The following is an 11,304-nucleotide window of genomic DNA, read 5'->3' as shown; positions in this document are numbered from 1 at the left end:
AGTCTGCTGGATAACAGTGGAGATTCATTGTTGTGATTGATGATATTTTTTTATTCCATTTTTGGTCAAATAAAGAAATCTATCATTGTTATCAGAACATATCATTAAGGCAATTTAATTTAAATGTATAGTATGTTGCAAAACATCTAGTATGGTTCACAGCTATTGTGTGGGTTAAACAAAACAGTTTCTGTTGGTAATAAAGTCATATCAAATTAATTTCATATGAATAATAAAGTAATAACATGTAATAGCTGTCAAAATTATTCATACATTAAATATTATATGTGTAGACCGAGGATTTCTGTCTCATTTTTGCTTACATAATATATACTGGCACTGTTTAAAATATGATCAAATATACACATTGTTGAGAGATTTAAAGCACCTCCAAATAGCCATCATTTTCCATAACGTAGGCCGAACGAATTATGGTTGTACAAGGACCTCCCCTCTATATTCTGACGCCTCTTGATTTGTGGGTGGGTCATGTCTCGGTACCACCACCACAAACCTCTTGGTAGCTCTGCCCTTACTTGTACATTGTCTATGTCATTGGCTAAAAGATCAGGAAGTTTGTCAATGGATGGTCCCTCTGTTGATGAACTGGATAAATCTCTCAGGACATTTAGCACTGTGTCGTTTGGTCTCTCCCCTGTGGAAACAAAGATTGTACTGTTCTGTAAATCCAACTGTAACTGTTATCACAGTTAAAACTCAAGCCTAGGTTAGTAACTCTTAATGTTTATGTAAATTAAGGAAAAATCAAAACAAATGTTTTGGTAAAATGCAGTAGTTTTATATTGAAATGAAGTAGCTCTCATCAAAAACATAAACTTCATCTTGAAACCGCAGACAATGTCATCTTAGGGGATATATTTAGATAACTTTGAATGTACACGTGTATAGTACCTTCAGTGTAGTAGGGGTATCTGAGCATGCTAGCTGGAAAGGCCTTTGTTAGCGAACCAGCTAACATCAGAACCAGAGTGAGCTGCAGCATGTTTGTTCGTTAGCGTCAGCGACTGTGCTAGCCTGAAACCCACCGTCCTGCTAACTTTGTCTGTAAGGAAACACATTTATGACGTCCAGTACATTAAGACAGGACTAATAGACAACATCATACTGTAATAGTCCTTAGGTTAAACAAAGTTATATACTCAAAATAAAGCACAGTAAATGATATGGCTTAAACATACCATGTCCTTCCCTTCTTGAATTCAACATATATTATGAGAATGGAGACTGTACTGTATGACTGAAGGGTCTGAATGTAAAAGGCAACTTAAAGTATAAGGGACCTTTGTGGTTGCTGGGCAACTTGCCAGCTGGACCTCAGTGTAAACTCCTATCACTTCCACTTTGTGAGGAGATGACAGATGAAACAGCACATGAACACATCATAGGAAATACAGAGGGAAAGTTTGGGGTATTAAACTCCTTTAGCTGACTTAAATCTCCAATATGGAATTACTTCTCCTTTTCCTCCCCACAAAAACATGAACTCTCTCTGTCAGACACACACAAGGATAATCAAACACATGCACACTTGTAAGCTTGCGTGCACCCACACGCTCACACTCCTGCACAGAAACTTCAAAGAGGAGAATCAAAGGGCTGTGACATCATCAACTACCCACTGCTTAAACTATTTGGATGTACATTCAATTCAAGTCGCCTGTTTGCTCTCTGCTAAGTCCAAATACATCTGCTATGTCCAAATGCATATCTGTGTGCCGATGATGAAGTACACCATTTTAGAAATATATTAAGTGAGCACAGGACATTTTATTGGCTAATGATATTTCTTGATTTATTTTGTACAGTGAAGTGGAAGGAAAAGATTAGGCACAACAAATAGTGAAGAATTCCAGTGAAGACTTCGGAGGTACACAGAATATTTTCAGTAGCCAGATAATTGTTTTAACACCTTATTCTTGACCATAGTATTCCCTTCTTATAGCCCAAATATCTCCAGATGTTAATTTCAATGGAGGGGAAGCGTAAAGGTTTGTCCAGCAGGTGTTTCCTCTCTGAGACATATACAGTAGCTCTGATTAAAGTGTCCACTTGTTCAGTGAGGTTCTGGCCTCAGCTAATGGGCCATGGCTTGTTCTTCTGGCTTTTTAATACATACAGGTCCAGGTAACACATACAATTGTTTGAAGATGTATTTTGATACAGAGTTTTAGGACGTATGTAGCTTTTTTAAAACAATATATGGGAAGTGATTTGGTATGACAATGACAATTATTTACTCATTTTCTTATTTAATCCAAAAGACAGGGGGAAAGTATTGATTTAAAATTATTTTATTGTTTGGGATTTTCCCACAGCATACTGTGCCAGTGTAGATCAGCCTGTGGGTGATCTAAAGCAAAACTAACACCACCTCCTCCACTGAATATTTGTTGTAGCTCTAACTGGTCATTTTTAAGAAATGTCTTTCTAAGTGCTCTTGATGAGTATGATTTTACACTGACTCCATATCTTAGCTTTCAGTGGATAGCATGGCTTGTGGGCATCTTACAGCAGAACTACACAAATCCACATGTTCGACAGACTCTACTGATTCTAATGGAGTTTGCAGCTCCAACTATTTTGTCATGGTGATTGTCTGTGACAAGACAACCACTACTGACAACTCTGGACAGATTTGTGTTAATATAAGGCTCTGTGTGAAAATGCCAATGACAGGTATGTTCCCCAGGCTCCCATTTAGATTGATGCATACCATGCATTTGTGTCACAAACGGTTCGATATTTACAGACATCTTGGTGGTGTCTATCTCCTTAGGGCACCCCACCTCTGCAAAAAGACTGCTAATGACGCATTCTGGTAATGCGTTCACTTTAATGGTTCATATCACCTGGTTTGCAAGATTCTGTTGAACACGGTCAAAGATGGTGCATTTAGCACAAACACAAAGGGAATCATGTCACACATAATGACACAAGCATATTCAATCACGCCAATGTGATTATAGAGGCCTGGAACCAAAAAGATTCGGCCGTCCGTGCTCTGCTCCAGTAAAACACATGGATCCACTAATACAGCATGGATAAAAAACTTGCTGACTCCTCAGAGTAGAGGTCATATAAGATTGCCTGAACCAATAAGGGTTTAGCTTCACCACTTTTATGGTGCAAAAGAGACACACAGCCACTACATTCACTATGACATGGAGAACATTCAACATGTGACAAGGCACCCAGGCACAGTACATGGGGTGAATAAAGACAACAATGTATGTCCATGGCAAAATAACATGGGCTTACCTGTGTCGCCGAGTAGGAAAGCTATGTGGACCACGCCGACCGTGTGGCCTTCACAACCCAACCCAAGAGGGCTTTTGTAGGGTCACTCTGCCTGCGTCATCTTCCCTGTGGTGTAACCTGGTGTGGTCCCCCCCCCCCCCACCCCCGCATCTATATTTCTCCTTTCATCACCTTCATCCGTTGGAGTCTCAGTTTTTTGATTGCTGACATTCCTTAGAAATGAATCCCTTGAATAATGAATTGGCCCCAGTGAAGGTTTTATTTCTACCTATTCGGTACACAATGTAGTGTAATTGAGTTTTATGTCAAGATCATCTGGATGCTAAACAAAATAATGGAAAATGGCAAAGGAAATTTTTTTGATGAATATGAAACCTAGCAGTAATATACTACTAATAATAGTCACTCTATTTAAATAGCACAATAGGGGTCTGAATGTTGCAAACTTCCCCTGCAGTTGCTAGTCCGTTCCCCTTCCCCCCAAAATGAGTGGAAAAAGTAATGCACTAGTGACATTCTGAGTAATTGATGACATCTGTGTCTATTAATAAATGTTACACTGATACCAACAACAACTTTGTTTCAGTTTGAAAGAAGTAGATGATCTCCAAAATGAAACATATAACTTGTAAATGAAAAACATTTTAATATAAATACAATAGTGGAATGGCAGCCACTTATAGCAAACACATTTTCCCTGATTTCATTGTTTCATGTTAATATTTTAACAAGAAGAGTGACGATCTGTTCATGTTGATGAGGTAGCCTCTGTCAGTCTCATGTTGTAGCCCACTTCTCTTCTTATTCATTTCTTATATTCTTCCTCTCATAAGTTTCTGTTTTATCTTTTTCAATATAATATCTCTCTCCCTCTACCCTTTTCCTCACAGAATTACCACTTTCTAGGAAGTTGTCGTGTAATTAGGTTAGGAATGAGACGTTTCTCTTTCCTCAGACCATAGAGGACATGTTTCCCTGAAAGACAAAAAAAAGTAAAGTAGAGAAAAAGAAACAGGACAACGTTGTAGTCTTTCATCAAGCAGTGCTATTGGGCGACAACAGAATCCCACAGAGTGGTTCTGAAAGTGGTATGTCCGGTTAAAACATCTGGGGTGTCTATTCAAACGCCAAGAAGCATTGGAAAACATATTCATTGTTTTTCTGAGCTTTTTGCAACACTCCTATTTTTACTGAAGGAAGATTTTATTTTGCTTTTTTTTAACCTGCTAATTGCAATGTATTTGTATGTGTATAAAACGTTATCAATCTGGATTAGTCACAGTTTTGTTACTCTCACCACATTGAAATAGGGGATATTCATCAATGATGAAAGGAATCCAAACACCACAGGAAAGAAGGACCTAGGGTTAGAAAAACGATTCTGAAGTTATTGTCACAACATAGCAATCCTGTCCCATGGTTTAAGAAATAAAGGACTTCAAACCTTTTTCCCCTAGACAACTGTGCTTTCACATAATGAATGTAATCGCGTCTTCTCTTAGAAACCACAAGAAGATGTAAAACATCTAAGTTGTCAGGGATTGAGGCTTTCTCGTGTGCTTTGGCCACAGGCAAATATTTGTCTTAGAAAGTGGCCCGTGGTGGGGTCCTGGCTGCCAGCTTTCAATGACCAGTCTTTCACATTAGGTAGTTGGATAAGGATGTGATATAAAGGCATGTGGTAGGGGTGTTTGTGTTATAGCAAACTGGGCATGACAGTGGTTCCCAGCAGTGTTAAATGGAATCCCTCCTTTCCTTGGTCTCTTTTACATTGAAGATGAACATTATCGAAAGGACTGGGAAAGTGGATACCGCTTTTCCTTTTAACTTTCATCATGAAAGACGAGAAAAAAAAAGGAGAGGCAGGCTTTTTGAAGTCACTAGTTTAAAAGCACAAGTTCCACAAGTGAAATCTGACATCCGTCCAGGTCACCAGGACGTTGAGAATCGCCTTAAAAACTGCCCACCAGGAAACGCCATGAGCACTGTTGCCATCCAGGCGGGTTGCTAGGGCATTGTAGTGGATGGGCAGACAGGCAGAAATGCTACAAGTTCACTTTTCAAAGTGTGCTGTTTTTTTAACTCACCTGAATAGGAGGACAAAGCCATAGCTCTCAACAGCCATTCCGATAACTGGCCAGCGGAACAGCACCAACGCAATGCCCCCCAGAAAGAACGTGGAGCCTCTGAGCTTTTGTTTCTGGAAAAAGAAGCTGGCCGTCCTCCTCAGGCCGATTATAATTGCCAGGCCTGCCAGAAACAGGACCTGAGGGAAAGAACAACTAGGCAAAACTGTTTTCCTCCCTGCCCTGCTATCACTGTCAGTATCTCGGCCCGTTAGAGTTCCATGCTGGTCAGAACAGATATCTCCAGTACAGTGCAGATGTGTATTCATTCCAAAACATTAGAGAGTTACAGTTATTTCAGTGTTTTGTGTTCAAATGTTTTGAACAGACACTGCATGGGGGTCAGAGGGCAACACAGTGTCAGTGTCTGATAAAGATTATTACTCACATTCCCGAACGCCAGCAAGACAGAATCAAAGTACAGAAGCACACCAAAGAGCAGGAAGAAAAGGCCAAAGCTTGTGAGACCAACACCAATCTCTGGAAAAAAAATCATGCAATGAGACATCACACAATCTTTAGACCAATCATTCTGTCATTCAGACTCCAAAGAACAAACGCACCGTATCCAAGCGGACAAAATGACTCAAGCACTGTTTGAACTACAATAAATGTCAAATGTCTGGTTGACATGAATCACATGTTATTTCACTAAAGTCTCACTGAGTTGTGTTGAAATAAAAGACTGATTGTATAGAAGGCTTTCATGCTCCGCTTACTTTGAGTCTCTGTGATTGAAACCATGATGTCCTCACTCGTCTTTCCTTGAAATTTCTCTCCTTCACTCTCCCACTCTCTCTCTCTCGACTTCTCTTTGCGATTGGTGTGCAGACCTGTGGACCTTTCTCTGCTGTGACCATTGAACTATGATGTCACAGTCCTACCTGATGGGTGAACATTAACTAGAATATGAAATCACGCTCAGTAATTAGTTCTTTAGTCATTTAACACTACTTGGATTTCTATTATTTCCTGTTTATCAGTTGGTTTGATTCCCAACAACAACCTTATTAAAACCTGGTCCTTGTGTGCATCCTGTTCAATCAGTGTTTTTTTTTTATTCCCATAGTTTGAATACAGGAGTTCTCTGAACATGTTTGAATCAACATTGTTTGAACTCAATTTCCCAATGAATTCTGAGGTCGAATTTATGTTTTAAACACATTTTGATTTACAAAAACCCTCATATGTGTAATATTTTCATATATTTTCAACCAGCCTAGAAAAAATTATAGCTTTTAAAAAAAATTAACACAAAGGAGACATTTCAACCACATGATTAGGCCATCTTCTTAATCATTGAAATTGTTTTTCAAAATGTCAGAACAAATCTTATATAAAAGTCTCTGGTTCAAGTTTTTCACCCTGGCAGCAAAAAAATCTTGTTTTCAAAAAAGTTGGGATGCTGTGTAAAATGTAAAGAAAAACTAAACACAATTCGCTTACGCAGTCCGGCAAAAACTGAGACGGGGCAACAGAAAAGTTGTTTAATGCTAAAAAAGATCTCACCACTAATTATGTTAATTAGCAACAGGTCAGTAACATGATTGGGTATAAAAAGAGCTTACTAGAGATAATGAGTTGTTCAGAGGTAAAGATGGCCGGCTTCACGACTCTACACTTTCAAAAAACATTGTCTGTGAACACAGTACATCGCTGCATCCACAACTGCAAGTTAAAACTCTACCATGTAAAGAAGTAAACCAGATATAATTACATCCAAAAACACTGCCGCCTTCTCTGGGCCCAAGCTCATTTAGGATGGACTGAGGTGGAGTGGAAAACTTTCCTGTGGTCTGACAAATAAAGATTTAAAATCAATTATGCTAAATATGAGAGGGACTACTGGCTTGTTATCAGTGCACAGTTCAAAAGCCAACATCAATGATGGTATGGGGGTGCATTAGGGCACATGGCATGGGTGACTTGTACAGCTGTGAAGGCACCATAAATGTTGAACAATATATACACATTTTGAAGAAACATTTGCTGACACAAAAAATTTAACCTGTGAGATCACATTGAGATTTTCCCTGCTTTTATAAGTGTGCCCTGGCTAATATGGCAGCACACACTACATAATTTACACAATATGAAATATATGTTGAAACATACTGTATGTGCATACTGTATTACAGCTCAAACAAGCTGGTTTAAAAACTTCTGGAATTTGAGTGAAACAACTTCTCAATCTGTGGTTTCAAATAAACCTTATCAAGTCTAAGAAATTGAGACCAGACAGAATTGTAAATAAACATTTGAAAAATGAATTTAAATAAAAACTATTATAACATTCCAAAACTATAATAACCTTGTGAGTACTACTATGTCCTGTCTAGTGAATGAGTGACATATCCTAAATATATCCAAATGGCAGTGGAACTTTACTTTATAGGTCAAAATCAATGATACTATTGTTTCTTTTCAACCTAAGGAAAAACAGGAAATTAGAATACAATGCTACATTTTCAAACTTTGGTTGATTTCAAAATGAATCTTCTGAATTATTTGTTGTTCTTGATTGATAAGATGGTCTTAGTGAAATTTGGGCCAGTTGATTTCCAACATAACATAAGTCATATTTAATTGCTATCACATACAATGCACATGATACTGTAAGCCCAATTTTGCAAATCAGTGAATACAACTTCCAGAAGACACAAAACCCAGTTGATAAAATCATGTCAAATCAAATCAAAATGTTTGGTCACAGCTGATACCAACTGCTCCCTCGTCAGCCTCTTTGGGACATTTGGAAAACGACTTGGCACAACTGTTCAATCATTCCTTAGTCATACTGTCCTATTTTCAAAATGTCAGAACAAATCTTATATAAAAGTCTCTGGTTCAAGTTTTTCACCCTGGCAGCAAAAAAATCTTGTTTTCAAAAAAGTTATCACATACAATGCACATGATACTGTAAGCCCAATTTTGCAAATCAGTGAATACAACTTCCAGAAGACACAAAACCCAGTTGATAAAATCATGTCAAATCAAATCAAAATGTTTGGTCACAGCTGATACCAACTGCTCCCTCGTCAGCCTCTTTGGGACATTTGGAAAACGACTTGGCACAACTGTTCAATCATTCCTTAGTCATACTGTCCTATCAATTGCCTGACGTGGGGCACAGGGAATGGACAAAAGAGCACAAATTTTGGGCCCTGGTGTGAGTTTTAAGCAAATAGAAGTGGAACTGGAGGAGACGTGGTAGAATTAATATCAAAGGACAGACCACTTTGCTGTGGAGGGGTCTTCGTATCTGGGGTGGCATCCCAGTGGGGGGTTTGGGAGGAATGGGCTTGGGTGGTCGTTCATTCAGCAGCTTCTCCACACTGTTTCACTCTCTTTTTTCCCTGACTCCCACATCTTTGGGGTCAAGCCAACGTGACGGCAGAAAGGCTTGTAGTTGCTCTTTGATTATCTGGAGCCAACTCTTCCTCCTCTCCAGCTGCATGATCTTCTCCGAGGGCATCTTCTTTATAGGCTTATTTTTGGGCTATTTTCACAAGTGGTTTCTCAGGGGCCCTTAAATCCTTTCGCAGTTGAGGTCCCGATAAGATATAGCTGAGCAGGCATGGGGCGGGCGTGGGGCTGGCTTGGGGCATGTTTCCATTATTTGTATACAGCCTCATAATTTGCAGCTCATCGGGAAATGTTAAAATAAAGTATTTCGGGATATTCAGGCTCTTGATGTATATTAATTCCGCACGTTGTATCTAGAACTTGATTGGATTCCACTTGTGGCTAATTCAAAATACATAGCTGACTACAGTATAATGTCCCACACGTCATTGTGCATGTCAGATTAAAAACCAAACCATGAAGTCCAAGGAACTCTCTGTAGACCTCTAAGATAGAATTGCATTGAGGCCTAGATCTGGGGAAGGTTAAATAAAAATGCTAAAGCAGTAAAAGTCCAGAGTAGCACATTAGGCTCCATTGAGCCCATCTGCAATCTAAATACTTTGGTGGAGCCATTAGATGAAGTAAAATAATACAAATTAAGATATTGTATAAGTAAAATAAATCTGACATACTGTAGCTTTCCCATTTGAACTTAAATGGTTAAATGTTGAGAATTCAACAAAATCCTGTCCCACTTTTGAGTGGTGAGTAAGGTTTCGACCAGCAACAACCAGGCTGTGCACACAGGCCCTTTACTGTAGTGGCACCCGGCCAAGGCCATAGATGTCAAACCTATCTCAGCTTTTTGAAACTGTATAGCTTTCACTATATGTGTATACCTTCTTTGATTGCAATAAATACAATTGATGTCATGTCATGTATAACAGATTGAATGTAATTACAGTTTACATTAAATGTTTATTGCAGTGTAAATATTTCTGGGAAGCGCATACTGACAAAATATTTAATGTTTACTGTGGCTCATGCTGGAAGATTGTGTTAACATAAACTTTATGTGAATTGGAACTAAAGAAGGAAGTAAGTAACGCAAAATAGACAGCCCATAAAACCTTCACCCTCAGCCCCTAAACCCTACACCCTCAGCCCCTAAACCCTGCAACCTCAGCCCCTAAAACTGCACCCTCAGCCCATAAACCCTGCACCCTCAGCCCCTAAACCCTACACCCTCAGCCCCTAAACCCTACACCCTCAGCCCCTAACCCTGCACCCATATCATCACATCCCAAGCAATGGAGAGAGAGACTTTTACCTCGCTGCTGAGTTACATAACTAGCTACAGAACCTAATAAATATGAGGTTTGAGTCTGACACAGAAATGTTCTTGTGCTCATTTGACACTTCACAACCACCAGGCATTTGACAAATGACAGTTTGCATTGAAAGGTGAGTGATATGAAGCCAGCAAGTGAGCAAAGTGGTTCACTCATCCTCTAGAGCTAAAATAAGGGCCAAAGGGGCAAATTTTATAAATGTAAGATGTCATTCTAAACTGCATCCAGTTTTGAGGGTGATTCCTTTGAGATAAGTATATTTATTACAATTTAAATAGTATACCACTTTAACACTATTTAGTGTAGTACAGTACTTAAGTAACTCATAGGGTTTCAAAATAATACACGGTGTTATACTTGTTTTTTTACTAGGGTTTTCTCAGACTATTGGATTGTTCTTGGAAGTGTTGTAACCTTTTCAATAAAGCTAAATACTCCACCCCGTCTTGGTAGGGAAACAAGATACCCAGCATCATGTGTATACTGGACATTGTACAAACCCTAGGAGTGTCAGTTTAACCCTGACACTCCCTAACTTTGAGTTATGAAGCAGGCCACAGGTGGTTGTGGTTTCCTTACAGAGGACAATATTGGCAAAGCAGCGGGACTGTGTCGATGCACAACAAGTAGCCTACCTTATCCAACTCGGCTGGAGAGAATCTGAAGGAAAAAAAATGTGCATTCATCTGTGAGAGAGAGTTCTAGTAAAATGATTTTAGAGGTAATTGTGGTGTTTTAATATAGCGCCATCTAGAGGAACCCTGATACACCAAAAAGAGTTAGGACAAATATTCTATACGTTAGCAAGACAAAAGGTCTACAACGACAATGACATTGTCGTTGTACTGATTGCTTACTAAAAATAGTACTGATTGCTTACTACAAAGCTAGCATACTCCCTTCGATCTTATATTAGGTTCTGAATCTCTACCACTAACAATAAAATGAAGAACAAACATAGACAATAGCGTTAGCTTACATTAACCAAAATGTCATTTATTAGGGGTTGTGAAGAACTTTCCTATGAAGTGTAGTAGCACTGACCATTGCACAGCATTCTCAATGAGTGCTCTGAAGGATTTCCATGTCAATGACCATGGACCTCTAACCCAACTTGTTGATCATATGTCTGACAAATGTATCCTAAATGCAGAAAATAAGGTTTTAAAGGAATACTGACAGTCAAAGGACAGTTGAAG

The 11,304-nt window shown here is 39.0% G+C and overlaps 1 protein-coding gene across 2 annotated transcripts; it reads right to left on the bottom strand.

Annotated features, from left to right (window-relative positions):
- Nucleotides 1-3,903: 3,903 nt before the first annotated feature.
- golt1a (golgi transport 1A) lies at nt 3,904-6,467 on the bottom strand. Of its 2 annotated transcripts, XM_010880875.3 has the most exons (5): nt 6,125-6,467; nt 5,794-5,885; nt 5,367-5,545; nt 4,577-4,640; nt 3,904-4,254 (listed from the first exon to the last, which is right to left on the bottom strand). In XM_010880875.3, exons 1-5 carry the CDS (start codon nt 6,147-6,149, stop codon nt 4,231-4,233), a joined length of 384 nt encoding a protein of 127 aa, XP_010879177.1. In that variant the 5' UTR covers nt 6,150-6,467; the 3' UTR covers nt 3,904-4,230. The 2 variants fall into 2 exon arrangements, with proteins under 2 accessions (XP_010879177.1, XP_019910820.2); XM_020055261.2 differs by lacking the exon at nt 6,125-6,467 and having other exon boundaries at nt 5,367-5,879.
- Between the last annotated feature and the right edge of the window lie 4,837 nt (nt 6,468-11,304).

This window comes from Esox lucius, chromosome 17 (genome assembly GCF_011004845.1).
Source record: "Esox lucius isolate fEsoLuc1 chromosome 17, fEsoLuc1.pri, whole genome shotgun sequence".
NCBI classification, from domain to species: domain Eukaryota; kingdom Metazoa; phylum Chordata; class Actinopteri; order Esociformes; family Esocidae; genus Esox; species Esox lucius.
The sequence above is the reverse complement of the archived record's forward strand: the minus strand, read 5'-3'. Positions and strand labels throughout refer to the sequence as shown.

Coding starts and splice junctions, on each gene's coding strand:
- golt1a (XM_020055261.2), bottom strand. CDS start 5,674: ATGAATACACATCTGCACTGTACTGGAGATATCTGTTCTGACCAGCAT. Junction 4,641..5,366: donor GGCTTTGTCCTCCTATTCAG/GTGAGTTAAAAA, acceptor TTCTAACCCTAG/GTCCTTCTTTCCTGTGGTGT. Junction 4,255..4,576: donor ATATCCCCTATTTCAATGTG/GTGAGAGTAACA, acceptor TTTGTCTTTCAG/GGAAACATGTCCTCTATGGT.